At 45.8% G+C, this 18,100-nt stretch overlaps 1 protein-coding gene across 3 annotated transcripts in view; it reads left to right on the forward strand.

The window, feature by feature from the left end:
• The window catches only part of LOC119436636 (erlin-1-like), a 48,438-nt gene that overhangs the window by 20,283 nt on the left and 10,055 nt on the right, over nucleotides 1-18,100 (forward strand). For all 3 annotated transcript variants that reach the window (XM_049659392.1, XM_037703563.2, XM_049659398.1), the window contains 2 exons: nucleotides 1,190-1,279; nucleotides 8,601-8,680. In XM_049659392.1, the coding sequence (XP_049515349.1) occupies nucleotides 1,190-1,279; nucleotides 8,601-8,680 (170 nt within the window). The remainder of the gene's footprint in view (nucleotides 1-1,189; nucleotides 1,280-8,600; nucleotides 8,681-18,100) is intronic.

Raw genomic sequence — 18,100 nt, forward strand, 5'->3', positions numbered from 1 at the left:
CATTACCTTCTTTCTGCCCAGCTACGTAGCATTTGCATATTTTTATAGTTTGGCCCAAGTGAACTGAAACACCCTGTATAAAATTGGAAGTCGGTGCTGTGTTGCCCGCATTGCCTGTTCATCCTGTGTCCCTGCACCGTAGAATTAATAATTCTAAACAGTGTCCGAAGGTGAACATTCGACTGAAATCATTCTGGTTGGGCAGCACATTAATTTAGACAAATGGAACAATCACCAACCAAGAAGGTTTATCGGAGATTAACCCAACATATTGAAGTTTGTATTTTCTTAAATGAAAGAGAAAGAAGAAAGACTTGCATGAAGTTGGCCCTGTCAGGCAGTGAGCAAAACATTTATAGCTGATATGAGCGGATGCTTCTGTTTAGAGTCTGCTTACTAGGTGTAAAGATGCTAAGTTGCATGGAATCACACCTTCTTCAAACTTCAATGTTTCATAACAAAATCCTCTACCTCTAGTTAGAAAGTTTTGGACCTTTAATAATGTAAACTGCTGTAAGCAGTGTAGAAAACATTGTGACTGGTAAAAAGAAATGAGCGAGGAGAGAATAAGGGCAACTAAGGGGCTTTATTTTTCTGTTTGTTGCAGTCACATGAAGCCAGCAGATCTCAATGAGACCTGCCGCGGTAGCCCAGTGGCTATTCTGAGAACTGAATTGTCTGTTAGCTTCGTGGGATGGCAAACAGAAAACACTTATAACTAACATCTTCAAAAGAATCATATCTTTGACTTGTTTTTAATTTAGCTCATACATGTAGCCTTCAGAGTTTTCTTGCGTAACACTTTCTTCTCCAGGAGTTTTCCTGAAGAAAACTTCCCATATAGAGCTGCTGTCCGGCTTCACCAAAACATGTCTATAAGCACCTTTTTAATTTAACGGGCCATTTTCCAGCAAACAGTTCGTTTGAGTATGAGCCTAGTCTGCTTTCTAAGAGCACCAATATTGTTACACCTAGCACTTTGTTACATCTAGCATATCCTGTTAACTCGTACAGAATCATGATGTGCCTGTTCATATTAAGTGTGGCCAGATGTCAGAAGGGCCAAAATTCTAGACAAGCTGCTCACCTGGTCGCAATATCTTGCTTGTTGCATTTTCAAATGTTTATGTGCTGGGTAGCTTGCCATTTTTATGTCACAGCAGAGACTGATAGCCTTCTTTTGTTGCAGATGCTGAGAAAGTGGCTCAAGTGGCTAAGATTCAGTACACGCAGAAGATCTTAGAGCAAGAATCACTGAAAAAAATGTCTCATATAGAAGGTGAGCTGTGGTGCATTTAGGTAGTAGTGCCTCTTTGACTTGGTCAGCACAGATGAGGTATGTGTATGCTGCAGCAAAATACCGAGACCACTCAGCACATCCTAATAGAATGCAAAGGGATTCATCTAGTAAGACTCGGAGATAATGTATACCTTCCAGAAGCACTTCGATTTAGAGTGGACGGAAGCATCAACCGGTCAGCAGTTGAGATAACTAAGAGACGTGTAGAGTATTGGTGAAGATAAAGCAGGAAAGAGATTGATACGACTGGATCCGTTACAGGCATAGCTGCAGTAAAATTTCGTTACTACAAACCCCACATTAACGAACATTTCACATTAACAAACTTTTCACAAATCCCCTGCTTACTTCTTGTAGTTTCAATGTAAAAATATTTCAGTACTACAAACTTCAGAATACCGAACTTTTCAGAATAACGATCGTTATTCAGTTTCTGTGTCATGTTAACAACGCCTCAGTACTACAACCTAATATTCAAAAGTCTGGGGATTCTTATATATTTCCGTGGCATCCAGTCGCGGCAGCCAAAACAGGAGGCTAGTAGACGACAAGGCGCCGAAAGCGGACGCCGTGGCGCATGGGTTTGGAAAAATCTGAGACAGCACCTGAGGAAGAAAAAAAAAAAAACGCTCGCACGCAGTTTTGGCGCATCGGAAAGCGGGGCGGCCACCTCTCAAAAGGTCATTCGCCCGCTATAATTACTCCATGAGTTCCGAAAAAGCCTCGAATGCAGCGCGACGATCATGCGAATGGGTGTGAGCGGCATGTCACCAGGGAAACGACTGTTGCACACACGTGCACACAGGTTCTTTCATGCGCACCTTTTCTGCACCAGCCAACCGTAAGGATGGCTGGCAGATGACACGCCGGCATGCTTTGCAGTGAGTCCGGACCGTTGGTTTGGGATGGCGCTCTTGTGCTTTACAGCGACGCAGGGTGCCCGAAGGCCCCACGTAGACTGATATTCCGACAGCGCAGCTTAGTAAAGCAGAGGGACGAGCGAGGTGAGAAGCCATGCATCAGGTCAGGCATCATCGCAAAATACTTTCACTCTTGACTAGCTTTTTCGTTCTGAGGCAACGTAACAGTGTGTCAGCTGAGCAGTCAGGCGAGCCGTTCTTTCTGAAAAGATCCCGAAGTGGCAATTGTCACGCGCAGGACCGTGTTTAGCTCGGGGGTCCTAAGGTGGTGGTGGTGGTGCGTGGGGCCGGAATCAATGGCAAATAGCAACAGCGCAGGCCGAGAGCCAACAACGACGTCTTCGTGGATAGCTCATATGGTGCCAACTTATGAAATGATCGGTTAATGGACAGAATGGTTAATTTTGGGGCTTTCATTATAACGACTTTTCAGAATAAACCATTTACCGCGGTCCCCTGAAGTTCATTATATCGAGATTTCACTGTAGCTGTACAAGGTAGATAAGTTTTGAGGAAAAGAAAAAAAAGTATGAAGAAATGTATACAAAAATGCTAGAATGAAAAGCCTGTATAGCATACTTGAGTAACTCAAGCAGGCTAGGTGACTATTTCCCCAATTCCTAAAAGGATGCCAATAAATCATCATCAGCAACAGAACTAATGCTGCCCCATTGCTGGCTTTGGTAGCAATTTAGAGGAGGTGAATTTACGAGTGGAAATAGTAATTGCATAAATTGAAATAGTAATTGCACAAGAGCAAGCTTTATTTTATTAGTATTTGGTATCTCAAATTTTTTTATTTCTAAATCAATTGAAAATGTGGGATGTGGAATTAATGTACGTTTCAAATCGAATTGAATATGAATATTTATCGAAGTCATGCTTTGGACTAACTCAGCTTCTCTGCACAATTTTACTGATAACTTCTTTGGCTAGGCATAAGGATTATGGCTGTTTCTGTTTCGTGCATGTACAAGTCACATAATCAGTTGCATGCTTTGGTCATGGGTGGCAGAAGCATACCTTGTTAATGGAGGAAGATATTTAATGAGATATGATTGCTTTATGCTGTACCCAAAGAGCATCATCACCAACATGACATGCGCATCTGGCGTGCAAAACTGACAGCTGTGTCTATGGAACCTTAAAGTTCCAGCAATGTTCATGTGCTGTTTTCTGTTGAGTGAGGAACACAGAACAGGCAGCATGGGGAGTGTGTTCCATATTGGCACAGCAGTAGTGTGAGTGTGTGTGTGTGTGTATTACTGTGCACAAAAAGCTGTGGTGACAAAATGTTTTAGTAAGTTGCTTTTCTGCTGTCTCTAAATGATTTTAATTATGGGTATGAAAATTCTTGAATATCTGATTTTGAATTGAATAGTGAGCATACAAATAATTTGATTCACAAATTCACCCTTTCAGACGCCACTTTATCCTGTTGATTGAAAACTTACTTTCACCATATTTATGGCATCTTCAGAATCATAGAAAGTGTACAGCTGCAGTAAAGATTAAGAATTTTCACTTCTTTAGTGAGTTTTGTCAAGTTTACAGAATGTGGACTCGACGCGAAAACTCACTACAGGAGCATCAAATATGAGAAGATCATGTATTTCGTGTATTTAAAAGCTTGAAAAACACTTATCCAGCCACTTGAAAATTATGCCTGGTGCATGACGTTGCTCTGGCCGTGTGGTAGGACCCATGCAAATAAGAATCAAGACTCTGCGAGGCTACAAGAAAAACTACGCAGCACGGACCTGGCGGAACAGCTCTGGGCCGTCCAGCGAGCCCACGATGCGGCCAGGGAGCTAAAACTCCCTGTCCCAACGTGGGAGTAGCCCGCTCTATGGGGCCTTGTGCCCCGTAGCCCGCAGGACCTTACAATAAAGTTATCCCATCCCATCCGATGACGTTGTGAAAAACAATGAAGAAGTGAACCCGCTACATACAACAACATACTGACAACATACTGTCACCGAGCAAGAACACCCAACCACCTACCTTCCCACTCATTTTACTAAAACATTTTGCACATGTTATCCAAAATTGCAGCACAATTCCAATCATGATTGTTTCAAGATATATGCAACACATTTTAAATATCATTACTTTCATCAGTGCTTTTGCTGTTGATGCACTATCTTGGGTGTATACAATTGTGTACACAGCGTCTGAAATGGTTAAATATATAGTGTTCGATTTCTTAAATATTCATGCACTGCTTTTTCTTTCCGTGCGCCTTCGCAATAGAGACATTGAAATGGACTTGTTTTTCGAATATTCGGTATAGGATAGAACCTCGTTTATACGATCCCATTACATACGATTTTCCAGTGCCCACGTTCAATTATCGAGAACACAAAAAAAGGACTCAATAGAGTTGCGCTTATTTTTTACCATTTCATACATTCCTGGAAAACACAATTTTTCGGCAGAAACGTTTAGTACATCGCCAAATTGCGATTATATGGTACGTTTTCCAGCCGCTAGATCCCATGTGAAGAAGAAAATGTACGAGGCGCACATGATTGAGAACAGTAGCCCCCCGCCGCATCAGCTTCCCCGCAATACTTGCCCGGGCGGTCTAACATGAAAACGCCGGCGCGCACTCAGTTTCCTTATTGCGGTACCAGCAAATCTCCTCCAGTGTCATCGCATGCCCCATTCACAGCTATAGCCGCCAAACCTATTGCGATAAGCATCTTCACCTGTCTGCTTTACAGTAGTAGGGTGTAGTGCGTAGTGCCTGTTGGTAGCATACTACAGTATAATCTCTGTGATATGAATCTTGCAGGGGCGCGTGAAATATTCGTATCACCCAAAATTCATATCATCAAAACATACACAAAATCAAGAAAAAGCTGATTCATTTTTAGCCGAAAAAATGTTTAATAGTGGAACCCCGTTAAAACGGTTCCTCGCTGCTGCGTTTTCGCGGTCCCGACCTAAACCCTACATTGACTTCCATGCAATAATAAGTTCCCCTTGATACGTCGCCAATCTATAATTTTCCTACATCTTACGTTGCGTTTGAATGTGGTGGCCACGTAAATTTAGTGGTGCAGCCAGCTTGTATGTTGCAACCAGTGACCGGCACGTTGCAACCAGCGACTGGCACGTTGCAACAAGTGACCGGCACGTTTCAACAAGCGGCCAACACATTGCTGATACAGCATGGCCGCGCGCGCGCCGTATCTTGAAAGTGATCTGCTGCGCTAAGTGCGCTCCCCCGCAGGCCTCATCTTCATATTGACAAAGTGCGCCTAGTGCCGGATAGCTTAGTATGCGCTGTGCTTTTGATGTTAAGTTCGCTTTGAAGTGGAGACAGTGTGAAGGTCAATTCGCTCGCTGCTGCTGCTGCGCTTCTTACTCCAGTGTTCTCACAGCGAGTTCCCACGGTCATCGAGTGAGATGTATTCGTGTTTACCTGTGTGTGCGTGACACCGTGCTAGTTAATTTAACTTGCATGGTGTCATGCTAGTTAACACTTTAATCAGCATGTGTTCTGGCGACTTCATTTATCTGGGAAAATACAGGTTTCTCTCTGGAAATATGTTTGTTGTCAACACATTAGCAGTGCATCATTTTTAAACGGTTGCTAGATGCACATTAATGCTCCCATAAACTGTGTCCATTCGTCCTCAAGTACAATCTCACATACAACACTTTGGTATAAAAAAAATACAGAAAAACTGAGGAGGAAGCCTACAGCTGCTAATGAAATAGTGAATCTAGCTTCCAACCTTGAAAAACACACTGGCATTTATATGAAGCCAACAGGTAATGAAGGAAGCATTAAGGAAATTAGCTGTGTATGTTTTTATTTGAGCTGTTGAATTAATTATGGATGAGGGTTAAATTTCTGATAAATATTGTATTTGTAACAAGGGGTATATATTTTAATATGATTGATCCCACTTATGTTGAGCTCAAATATTTTGAATTATTCTCTATACATATTGAGCAGTATATCCCATTTTGTGCTCTTGAACCAGCTTCCTGATGAAGAGTGGTTTTGGAGAGCCAAAGAGAGGCTGGACTCGGTACTATCGTGATGGAAAGAAGCGCGAACAGCGTAACGCGCGGCTGAAGCGTAACTGAAGGTATAGTGCGCGCCGTCCTGTCATCACCATTGACAGGCGGGCACATCCGGTTTGATCATGCTGTGGAATGGTGCGCCCCCTATCCTGCGAAATTTTCGTTTCTGCTCTGCTTCTCTTTTATTTGAAAATGAGGAAAGGTGATGGCACAATAATGATGACAGCACAAACTGTACTATTGCGATGAAAGGAAACGCGAACCACAGAAAGCGTGGCTTTTGGCACAGTCAGCGCTAGTGCGAGGATATGGGTCCAGCTCCCATATGCTTTGACTGTTGCTGCTTTCAGTTGGCGCCACCGTAGCGCTAGAATCTTGTTCCGGCTGGTGCTATCGCACCGCGTGTGCGTTCCGAGTGTCAGATATGACTGGCAGATGATAAGCTTTCCTTGCCAATATTCTGTGCCAAAAGCCACACTTTCTGCGGTTCGTGTTTCTTTCCATCGCGATAGTACAGTTTACGCTGTCATCATTACTGTGTCGTCACCTTCCCTCGTTTTCAAATAAAAGAGAAGCAGAACAGAAACAAAAATATTGCACGAGAGGGGGCGCACAATCGCACAGCGCGATCAAACCAGATGTGCCCGCCTGTCAATGGTGATGACAGGACGGCGCGCACTATACCTTCAGTTATGCTTCAGCCACGTGCTCCACTGTTCGTGTTTCTTTCCATCGCGATAGTACATGCAATCTGCAATCTGGCTATGGGGGTGCGGCAGGGCTGAGAGTTGCCTAGTTCATTGGCTGTGTCATCCGCCACATGACCTTTTTGCTCACAAGTGTGTTGTGTCAGTTGGCTTGCAGATAGTTCGAATGTGCAAAGTTGCACAAGATCAAGTATATAGTCACATGTTAGACAGCACCAAATGCATAAAATCATGCCTGCTACCACGCAGCTTGCAAAAGTAATGAACTGTGCCGAAATTCTTCATGCTGCTATGCCAGTTAGCTTTGTTAAAGGAAAATGGAAGGTAAGGCTAAAGAATGTGCTTTCATATATTCCAAATTTATGCCATATTGTTCTAAATATTCATGCTGCGTCAAATACTTGAGGACTATCGAATACACCTGAACTTCTTATTAGTTTCATTTTAATTTATACATCATGCCAATATCATCTGTGCAGGATGGCACTGATAACATAATTTCTTGATGTCACAGATTTTGCAGTTTTATGAATTTGGGAGCATCTTTCTCTAGATAAAGCCTACAATATTTCATTTTATTATTTAGTGTACTGCAATCACTTTATTTTTCATTATCCACAACAGACTGGCCCCCACTAGCTGTCACCACAATTAGTGGTGGTGTGTGGAGCTGTTTTGGTAATGCGAAAGTAGCGTTAGTACCTGTGTTTCAATTTTGTGTTTCTTTAATTCGGTATGTCAAACCTGTATGCTTGGCAAGGGTGACCTGTTTTGCTATATCAAATTAGTTATTTGGAAAATTGAGGTTGGGGGTGTTTTGAAGAAGTCTTCTTTGCTGACTTCATTTGTGTTTGCATATCTGGGATCTGGGTGTCTTGTAACCACGCCCAGAGAAAAAAAAACGGCCCTTTCATGCCTCCAGAGCATCGTAGCGAGTCACAAAGGTATCAAAATGTAGTTTTCAATAAGACAAGAGGTAGCTATTGGTCACAGAGTAGGCAGAATTAACGGTTCTGGCATAATTAGCGCTGTTATAGTCGTAGATTAACCACATTGCACTATGCCCCTGTATAGGGTACACAGCCATAGATATAGACACGTTGAGGCAAAGCCGTCTATGGCACACTTTTGGGAAATAGCGCGAGCAGCAGGGCAGGGCAGGGCAGGGCTCGCGCGAGGCAATGGTGTCTGGAAGGCGCCTTCGACTGTGCCCTCAAGAAGCAAGAATTAGTTGCAGAATAGGTAAAATTAATCGTATGAGCGTAATTAGTGCCAATATAGTGAAATATTAATCGCATAGCACCATAAACTCACAGATTGGCCACAGATTGGCCCATGTGGCCTCTTGGTCAAAATAAAAAAGAGTCAAGCAAGTGTCGATGCTAAAGAAGATAAGGTTGAGATAATTGTGCATGAAGTATGATACGAATAAGGTACAAGATGAGCAAATAATGAACATGAAAAACAGAAAGAGATATAATCAACATTAAATCATTGAATCATTTGAACCATGTACATCAATCTTGTCTTCATTAATGTCAAACTTGGCTGACCCTTTCTTTTTTTTCTTTTTTAGTGTCCCTTTATCAAGCAAAAGGAAAGTTTGTCTAACATACTCCTTTTCATTTACAGATGAAATGCATTATTCTCGGGAAAAGATGAAGGCAGATGGAGAGTTCTACTCAAAGGAGAGGCTTGCAGAGGCAAACAAGGTTAGCATCAGAATCTTATTCGTACCTTCTTCCTCTCTCTTATGCAGCAGTTGCGGAATCTAAACATTTGTGGCATGGGAACTGCCTGGCAGTGTGCTCTTTGTTGTGGCCAGTCATCATTTTTAAATTCCTAAGCACAGCATCACAAACTGCATCGCACATCCTGAATGGCTCCTTTTCATTGTGTTAGCTAATATATGTACACTATTATATATGTATGTATTATATGTAGGTGGGGTGATGAAGTTAGGAAATTTGCAGGCGCAAGTTGGAATCAGCTAGTGCAAGACAGGGGTGATTGGAGATAGCAGGGAGAGGCCTTTGTCTTGCAGTGGACATAAATATAGACTGATGATGATGATGATTACACTCAAGGTGAATTTTCGCCATCACCGTGATATTTTATGTAAAGTCCAACTGTGAAGAGAATGACCGACCCGTGTGCCATATGCTGCGGGTGTGAGGGCAAGCATGTGACGGTGAGCCGAGACGGATGACAACTTGATATATACCACGTTCCCCCATGCTCAGTGTAGGAGGTCACATGATCGAGCATGCGCTACTCAGCGCTGTCACCCATTCCAATAAAAAAGGAGCACGCATTGATAAATGCAATGCCCAGGCAAAACAAACACAGCACTGTTTCTTCACTCCAAGGTAGATCATGTAACAAGCCCAATTGCATTGTGCTTGTTACACTTGGCTGGGTTGAAGGAGAGACCCAGCTCCCTGGCCTGTGCCTCTATCCTATTGGTGTGGCCCTGCAATGCATCAGGACTAGCCGCCATGGGGGTGATGTCGTCCGCGTACGACAATATTTTTCTTCTTTCCTGTACCAGCAAAATCTCGCCGGTTGTCGCACGTCGCATTCACAACTATCGTTGCCAACCTTATTGCGATAAGCATCTTCACCTATCTGTTTCACAGACTGTCTGGACTTTCAATACCGTTGGAAGCGTACTACACTTTAGTGGGCATGCTACCTGGAAAGGTACCCACCCACCGCAGTAGCTTAGTGGCTATGGTGTCGCGCTGCTAAGCTCAAGGTTGTGGCTTCAATTCCGGCCATTTGTGGCCTTATTTCGATGCAGGCAAAATGCAATAACGCTTGTGTACTTAGATTTAGATGCACGCTAAACAACCCCAGGTGGCCAAAATTAATTCAAAGTCCTAAACTACAGCATGCTTCATAATCGGTCCATAAGGTGTTATGGCAAGTAAAACTCCAGAATTAAAAAAATAAATAAAAAAATTTTGCCCTGAAGGGTGAAGTTTTGAACCAATGCACTTATTTTTGATGACATATTCAAGGATGAATAATCTTGTTGCTATTAGACTATGTAGTAGAACCTCGTTGATACAATTCTGTTTCGTACAATTTTCTGACACCAACATTTGGAATTGAGAACACAAAAAATTACCCAGTACAGTCATGCTTCTTTCTTACCAGTGAATACAATCCTGTAAAACATGATCGTTTGGCACCAACCTTCAGTAGATCACCAAACTACGATTGTGTGATAAATTTTCTGGATGCTAAATACCATGTGAACAAGAAAAGGTGGCAGGAGGCACCTGCCACGAGCCATCCGCTGAGGCACCCACCACGGCAGCTTCCCCGCAGTACTTGCTCACCTTTGTCATGTGAAAACGGCAAAGCACTTGGTTTCCTCTTCAGGTATCGCCAAATCTTCTCACGGGTCATCGCATGTCTCATTCACAGCTATCACTGCCAACCTTATTGTGACAAGCATCTTCACCTATCCAGTTCACAGTGCTTGTGGCATAGTAGTGTTGGAAGCAGACTATACAGTAGAACCCCGCTGTTACGTTCCCGGGTGCTGCGTTTTCCCGGCTGTTACGTCGTTTTCGGCCGGTCCCGGCACAGCTCCCATAGAACCCAATGCATTGGTAACCCCGCTGTTACGTCGCAACTGTGGGACCGTTCCCGCATCATACGTTGCGAACTGCCACACCGCGCCGGCCCGAGCGGCTATTTTGACTTTTCATGTCGCTTGGCTTGGTTGCTTGACGATGGCATTGGCCGCCCAAAGTGCTGGGGGCGACAGTTATTACGTATTTTCGGTTTCCGCCAGCAAAAGTATGGCCTTTGATATCCGCTTTTGCTATCTAAAGATGGTGTCTATGACGCGTTGGGGCCCTAAAATTGGTTTTGGCTCATAGATGTTCCGTATAAAGTCCAAGGGCGATAACGCCGTCGCCGCGCGCCGTATGCTTTCTTTCGCGCGCGAGACGCAGTCGTCGGCTCCCCTCGCACGCTTTCACTCGCACATACAGCATACGTCGCCGCGCGCCGTGTGCTGTATGTGCGAGTGAAAGCGTGCGAGGGAAGCCGTGCGGCCGTATGCTGAATGTGCGAGTGAAAGAGTGCGAGGGGAGCCGACGACCGCGTCTCGCGCGGGAAGCGCGCCTCCTTCCGTTGCGCTCGAGGCACCAGCGAGGGAGCGGGAAGGGGGGGGGGGGGGGGGGGGGGTAGCGGGCAGCGGGCAGCGTTGTGCTCTGGCATCATACTGCGCGGCGGCGCGCGCGCGGTCCCGCGGGCCGTATCTTGAAAGCGATGTGCGTGGGGGCAGATTCTACGCAGTGTAGGTGCGTCGGCGGCTCGTGGCTTTGTGCGTGCTGCGTGTTCTCGGCGCTCAGTTTGGGTTGAAGCGATAGACAACAGCACGAAGGTCACTTCGCTCGCTTCTGCAGCGGCGCTTAACTGCGCGTGTCCGCGCTCATCGAGTGTGATGTGTTCGTGTTTGCCTGTGGGCGATGACACCGTGTTTGTTAATTAGTTAATAACCGAATGTTTACAAGTTTATACAGACGATAAAACTAATATTCTTAGCTCATACACATTTAATAGGCGATAACCCATACGTGCTGCCATTTCCTGCTGCAGGCATCACAAAGTGAGCATCATTTTTCGTTTTGGCGGCATCCTATTCTGGCGTGCCGCAACCATTTTCACCCTTAAGATTTTCACCCAGTGGGTACGGTCAAAATTGCCGCCAAAATGTCCCGTCCGAAGAAGCTGCTTCCCCAGGTTGAATTCGAGGAGTACAAACGTAAGGTTGCTGAAGCCGCAAAAACGACAACACGCATCTCGGGCCACTCGGGGCCCCCACCACGCCAGCTCGAGGTGTTGTGGCGTCTCGTGCTACACCGATTTGTGAAGTGCTTTGCATTGCTTAGATGTCAACTACAGTTGAGTCTGCCAAATCTTTTTGTGAGTTCAGGTTTTACGTTTTCCCAGTTAGTGTGCTTTCTTTCCCGTTTTTTTCCAGAACATATAAATGACGTTCTACTGTATTTGAAGTTTTATTACGCTAGTGCCAGCATAAAAAAATATGTTCATCACATTGCACAACATACAGTGTAGACCGCTTATAACGTAAGTCGCCGGAGTCGCGAATATCCGCACTATAAGTGGTACCGCACTATAACCAAAGCAACAATTTTCAAGGCCCGCACATATGCAAAACATGTGCACCAAGCCGCCACGCGTATGCGACAGTTGAGGAATGCGGCTAGAACGTTTGCATTCAATTTACAGTCGAATCTCGTTAATTCGAAATAATTCACGCGGCGGCGCCTCCGACCGGCATTCTGGCACCGCCATAAAGTAATAGCTTAGGAGAGACCCCTCAATGTCGCGTGCGAACAAAACAAAAAAAGAAAGAAAGAAAAAATGCAGCGGAAATTTTACCCTCTCTCAAATGGCAAGGTCGCCGATTCTGCGTTGCGCCGGAACATGCGTGTACGTGCCGAAGTCTCAGCCACGCTACCGTAGCCATGCGTAGAAAATGGCAGTGAACCCTTCTTTCTCCTTTATGCTTCCTGTACTTTTTAGTCACGTGTTGACCTTGCACGCTGCGGCTACGGCGCAGAGGGAAGCAGCGGTGCTGTCCCAGGCCGGCCAACGAAACTGCCCACGCCGGCAAATGCCCGCTTCCCAATAACGGCAGAAAACGAAACTTCGGGGAGCTGGCGCCGGGCCGGCTGGAGTGGCGGCGCCTGCACGGCGGTGAGCGCGCACGGTGACAGTCGAAAGTGAGGGAGCTACGAGGGAGGGCGAGGGGAGCCACCAAAGCGGCGGAGTTGCCGAGGCGAAATCCGCTTCCCTGCTGCCCTCCTCCCTCACATTCCACGGTCTCCGGGTGAGCCCTTCGCCATGCTGTGCCGATGCCGCCCGCTCCCTGAAGTTTCATTTACTGCCGTTATCGTGAAGCGAGCGTTGGATGGCGTTGGCTGTTTCGTGGCCCTCGCTCGCTATGCGCGCCGTGATATTTCACGACTCGCACTCAAGATCCTAGTTTCAGCCTCACTGGCTGTTCGTTCACACCACGTGCCCTTCTCCTCCACTTCGTCTCTTTTTCTTCCTCGAGCACTCCTTGGGGCGCCCGTTTGAGGGGAGCGTTTGCCGTCTCCGCTGACTTCGGTACTCCCAGGCAGCCGATCTGTAACCGGTATTTCGTTTCCCGCAACTGCACTATAAGTGATACGTGTATACATGGAGTGCTATGGGAAAATTAACAGGAGTCTAAAAAGACTGCACAATATATGGTCCTGCACTATAAGTGGTTACGTTATAAGTGGTCTATACTGTAGTGTGTCAGCTTCGGAAAACTATTATTTAGAAACAATTAAGCTATACTAATTTTGTCTGAATAGATACTATAGGAAGTGTGCAGCAAATGGCAGCAGCATACGGTGGCAGTGCCACCATCGGACGTGTTGGCTTTACCTGTTGTGTAGCTTTCCCCAGCGCGCTCCATATATTTCCGTGTTTTATTGCGATAGCGATTATATGGACTCTTCAAGCGGATTTCTGCCATCGGCGCCGTCGCCGTGAGGTTCCGTATAAAGTCCAAGGGTGATAAAATCGTCGCCGCGCGCCGTATGTGCGAGTGAAAGCGTGCGGGGGATGCGCGCCTTCATGCAGAGCGAACGCACAGCGGAGGGAAAACGCGACTTCCATCGCGCGAAAGGCCGTGGGGGTATCGGAGAAGGGAGGGAGGGGGGAGCGACACTGTGCTGCCACACCAAATGCGTATCTTGCAACCGGGCGCAAGCGTAAGTGGCGACGCAATCTCCCACGCGAAAGGAGCAAAGCGGGAAGGCAGCGCAAGAGGGAGGGAGGGGGGGGGCACCTTCTACTCTGCCAACAAATGCGTTCTTGTACTTTGAGCCTGTGCCAGCTGTCGGTGTTATCGTGCGCACTGTATCTTGAAAGCGATCTCCACATGGCTCTGTCCTTTGTATGCGCTGTACGTACGCCGCTCAGTTCCCGTTGAAGCGATAGACCGCACTAACCTTCGCTCGCTGCGGCCCACGCCCCCGTTTTGACAGTGGTTGTCTGTGGTCATCGAGTCTATTCATGTTTGCTTGTGCGCGCTGACACCACGCTTGTTAATTCAGTTAGTAAGCGAATGTGTCAAGTTTATGCAGCCAATAAAACTACTATTCCTACTCCTTATAGCTCTCTACTGATTTGCTGTCGCATTTGATGCTTCGCCTTTCGGGCGAAACTGCGACATTTTTGCCCATGTCAGCTAGTGTTCAGTGTTGTCAACAATCGCATCAAAAGCCAGATTTTGGCATGTGTGCATCGAATAGTTCTTCAGGGGTTCAAATTTCAACAAAAGGGTCAAACTGTGGCAAAGCAGGCAAACTTTTTATGTGCAAGAGGGAACCGAGAGCCTGCTCTCATGCGTCCTGACGGGAAGGTGCCCGCGGCATACGGATGTCAACACAAGCGGTCATTACCTAGTTTCTAAGTGCCTTTTTCCGTGTACATGAAGGTGAACTCAGAAGAGTATTTGTTTCTTGGTGCCATTTAGGTTCACAATCCTATAAACAGCCAATTTCTATACGTACATGCACAAATAAACTGGCGCACAGCTGTTGCATGTAACATGCAGCTGTCAAGAGACCTTATCTGCACTAGCGAGATGCTGACATTAGCACCTTGCACAATGTGCTTCTTTTTCTTTGTCTGTGCTCAATATTCCAGCTCTAGCTTCTCGAAAACTCTCAATGCCACCTGCACCCTTGTTGAACTAAAGCACAGACAAGGCTGTTGTAGTCTCCAGCGTTCTCAAGCACATGAACTCAGTCTTCGGGTATCTCTTCCACACTGAAGCATTGAATTACAGTGGAATCTCGATGATACGATCACGGCTAATACGAATTTCGGGATGATACGAATTTTCCCGTGGTCCCGGCCGAGCCCCATTACTTTGCAACGTGCTAGAGTACGGTTGTTACGAATCGATTTTCGACCCGCGTTGGTTGATACGAATAAACTCCGCCCCACCGACGGCCGTGAAAGAGAACGATGGTCACGCGCTTTCTCCCTTTCTCTTTTGGTTCGGAGGCGCGGACGCGACGCCGGACAGCGCAGAGGCCGCGACTGGGCGCGTAGAGTTTGAAGCAGTGGCGCTTTTGTTGCTGTCGTGCTTTTCCTCCTTTTCGGCGGCCGCCCATCGGACGGAGTGGCTGCTGTGCTTCGGGCCGCGTTTTTTGCGTTTGCGCCATTTTGCCTAGTCGCAGCGAGCTATGTTGACCGAGATACGATCTCGGCTGAATCGCGCGGCGGTACGCCGAGGCACGGGAGCCTCCATTGGCGCATCTTCCGTCGACTGCGTTATTGGTGCCGGTGGCACAGGGCGATCGTCGGTTTCGCTGCTGGAGTCGCACGGTGCAAGAGCGCGGCACGTAATCCACGGTGCAAGGTAGCGCGGCACGTTCAGTCGGGTGCTCCTCCGCTTCTCCCGCTAATCGCCGTATTTTTCTTGCCGTAGGAGGCTTGCGCTTCCGTATTCCGAAGGTGTGCTTCGTCCAAAATTTCTTCTCCAACGAGCGACGATCCATCACTAACCTGGGAGCTCTCAGTAATCCGAATTCTGCGTGTCAAGTGAAGATGCCGGTGTGGTTTACGAAGCAGACAACTGCGGTTGCCATCTTGCCCCTGCCACAGCAGCAACCAATGGAGAGACTCCTTTCAGCACGGCAGCCATTCGGAAGCCCGCTTTCATCGGAGGGCCCGTGTGACTACCTATCGCAGACCCGCGCTTCTTTTGAGTTTGCGTGTTTGTTACAAGATGGCGACGACAGACGAATTGAGAAGCGGAACGGCGAATTTTTGAGCTTTCGAACGATACCAAGATGGCGGCGCTCGGTGGCGGGAAATACGAGATATGTCTCCGTGAATTGCGGTGATCTGGCGCAATTTAAAGCTGGTTTCTCGCCCTGCGCACTGACGAATAAATCTTTTTCGGCCACTTTTAGTGCGTTTTTAACCAAACCATTTTGATACAGTGTAGATTAGGCGTTGCAGATACTGAAACGCGTGGTTTTCAAAAATAAATTTTTCTGGCGATTTTCGCGATCTGATCCCCTGATCCCCCCATAATTTAGTTAGTTTTAATTGTGTTTCGATGATACGAATTTCGGCTAATACGAATATTTTTCATGACCTCGTGAGATTCGTATCATCGAGATTCCACTGTATATATATATTTTTTTGCATTTTGCATCTGCATCCTGAAACATCAAGCAAGGAGCTCTGGCTTACTAAGCCTGTATAAAGGCACAAGCTCTTCTGCAATGTTTCTGCTGAATGCTTGATGATGGGACCTGACACTGACAACTTGCCAGTATCAGTCAAGGCTTGGTGCCAATTGTAATCTTATTATTCACCGATTGTAATCGACCAACCTGAGTTGCAGTATCGGTGTGCCAGTCAATCCAGACTTGCATGATTGAAAATATGCCTTTTTTTTTGTTGTCTTTCCACCAAATCGAGTTTCAGTTTCGTTTTTTTTACTCAATACTGATTCACCATGGCCGAAAATACAGTTGAACCTCGAAAACACTAACACTAATATAACAAATTATCAGATATAGCGAAGAAAATATAAAATTCCATTGGTCATGCATAATTTCAATGGAGTATTCTCCAGCTATAATGAAATCGAAAATGCAGGATCTATTTTTGTTTGCACGTGTGTCAAAATATATACTAATCTAGTAGCAAAATGTCAAATACAGTCGCTGACTGATTTTTTAGATGCCTGATTTTTCGTACCTGAACGATTCCTACGGCACTGCCAGCTACTCTTCACACCGATGTATAACGGCAATAACCGAAATTTTAGACGCTGCACTATGTTTTGGGCATGAACCGTGCATGCTATGCTGCAAACATGGTGGCCATAAACAATGTTGCCACCATGTAGGCCATGTCAACTGTTAAGGAAAACTTTGGTTGCCAGCTCCCAACAAAGCTGCACTGGTTAGGCCTAGCGGCCTCAGCAGTGTGACGACGTCGCGGGAAGCTCGCTGCGAATATGTTTGCACTCATAGACCTTATTGGTGATTGAGTGTGAGACCAGACGTATGGGGTAGACTGACAGCCATATAGTAGTAGCGGAGTACGAATCAACATGCAGTTTACTCTGTGTTCAAAAAGTCTTTCAATGAACTAATTTTTTTCTCCGTTATCTTCATCTATGTTTAAACGAATATAAGATAAAACGAAGGTATTTTCATGTCTGATGCCGACTTTGTTATAACGAAGTTCGACTGTATTACTCTTTTATAACATCCTTTCTGTGCATTATGCTGCAGCCTCAATAGTTATCTGATTGCTAAATTGTGCAAAAAACAATGTTTTGAACAAGGGCATTCATTTCGCATTTATAACGAAGTTCGACTGTATTACTCTTTTCTAACATCCTTTCTGTGCATTATGCTGCAGCCTCAATAGTTATCTGATTGCTAAATGATGCAAAAAGCAATGTTTTGAACAAAGGCATTCATTTCGCATTCAATTTCTCTCGTGCACTGCAGCCGCATTTCGGCAACAGCGTTCATCACACTTTGTGACATTGTAAGCGTAAAGGGTACCTGAAACACTTTTCTAACTAATCATAGAATCACCTCACTATTAAAGGATGTCACCTCATTAATCTTCTACTGCAAATAATTTTTCTAATCTTTCAAGTACTATAAGTGTAGCTAGAGGTAGTTATTGTACCGATGTGTGGCCTTCTCCTTTCATCTCCACGAGCACACTGGAACCTAAACATTGGAGATGGCAAGAGGGCTAGGCCCCACGCGGAATTTTTTTTCCTTTTCTTCTTTTTTTTTTCTTTATGACTCTACTGCTGGTTCAGGTGCAAGTGGTGCTGTCTCAATGCAAGATGGGCGCTCGGGTGCCTGGAGCTATGCCACTTACAGAGACCAATCAGTGCATGCGGTTGTCCGACCATCTCGTCGATGAGAAGTCTCGTGGCAGCCGCAGTATCTACGCTACCATACTTTGGCGCACATAACCCACAACAAAAATGACAAAACTTCACCAGTAAAGTCATTGTTCGGGATATATGCAAATTTTAGAAGTGTGGC

The sequence above is a fragment of the Dermacentor silvarum genome, chromosome 1 (assembly GCF_013339745.2).
Source record: "Dermacentor silvarum isolate Dsil-2018 chromosome 1, BIME_Dsil_1.4, whole genome shotgun sequence".
NCBI lineage: Eukaryota > Metazoa > Arthropoda > Arachnida > Ixodida > Ixodidae > Dermacentor > Dermacentor silvarum.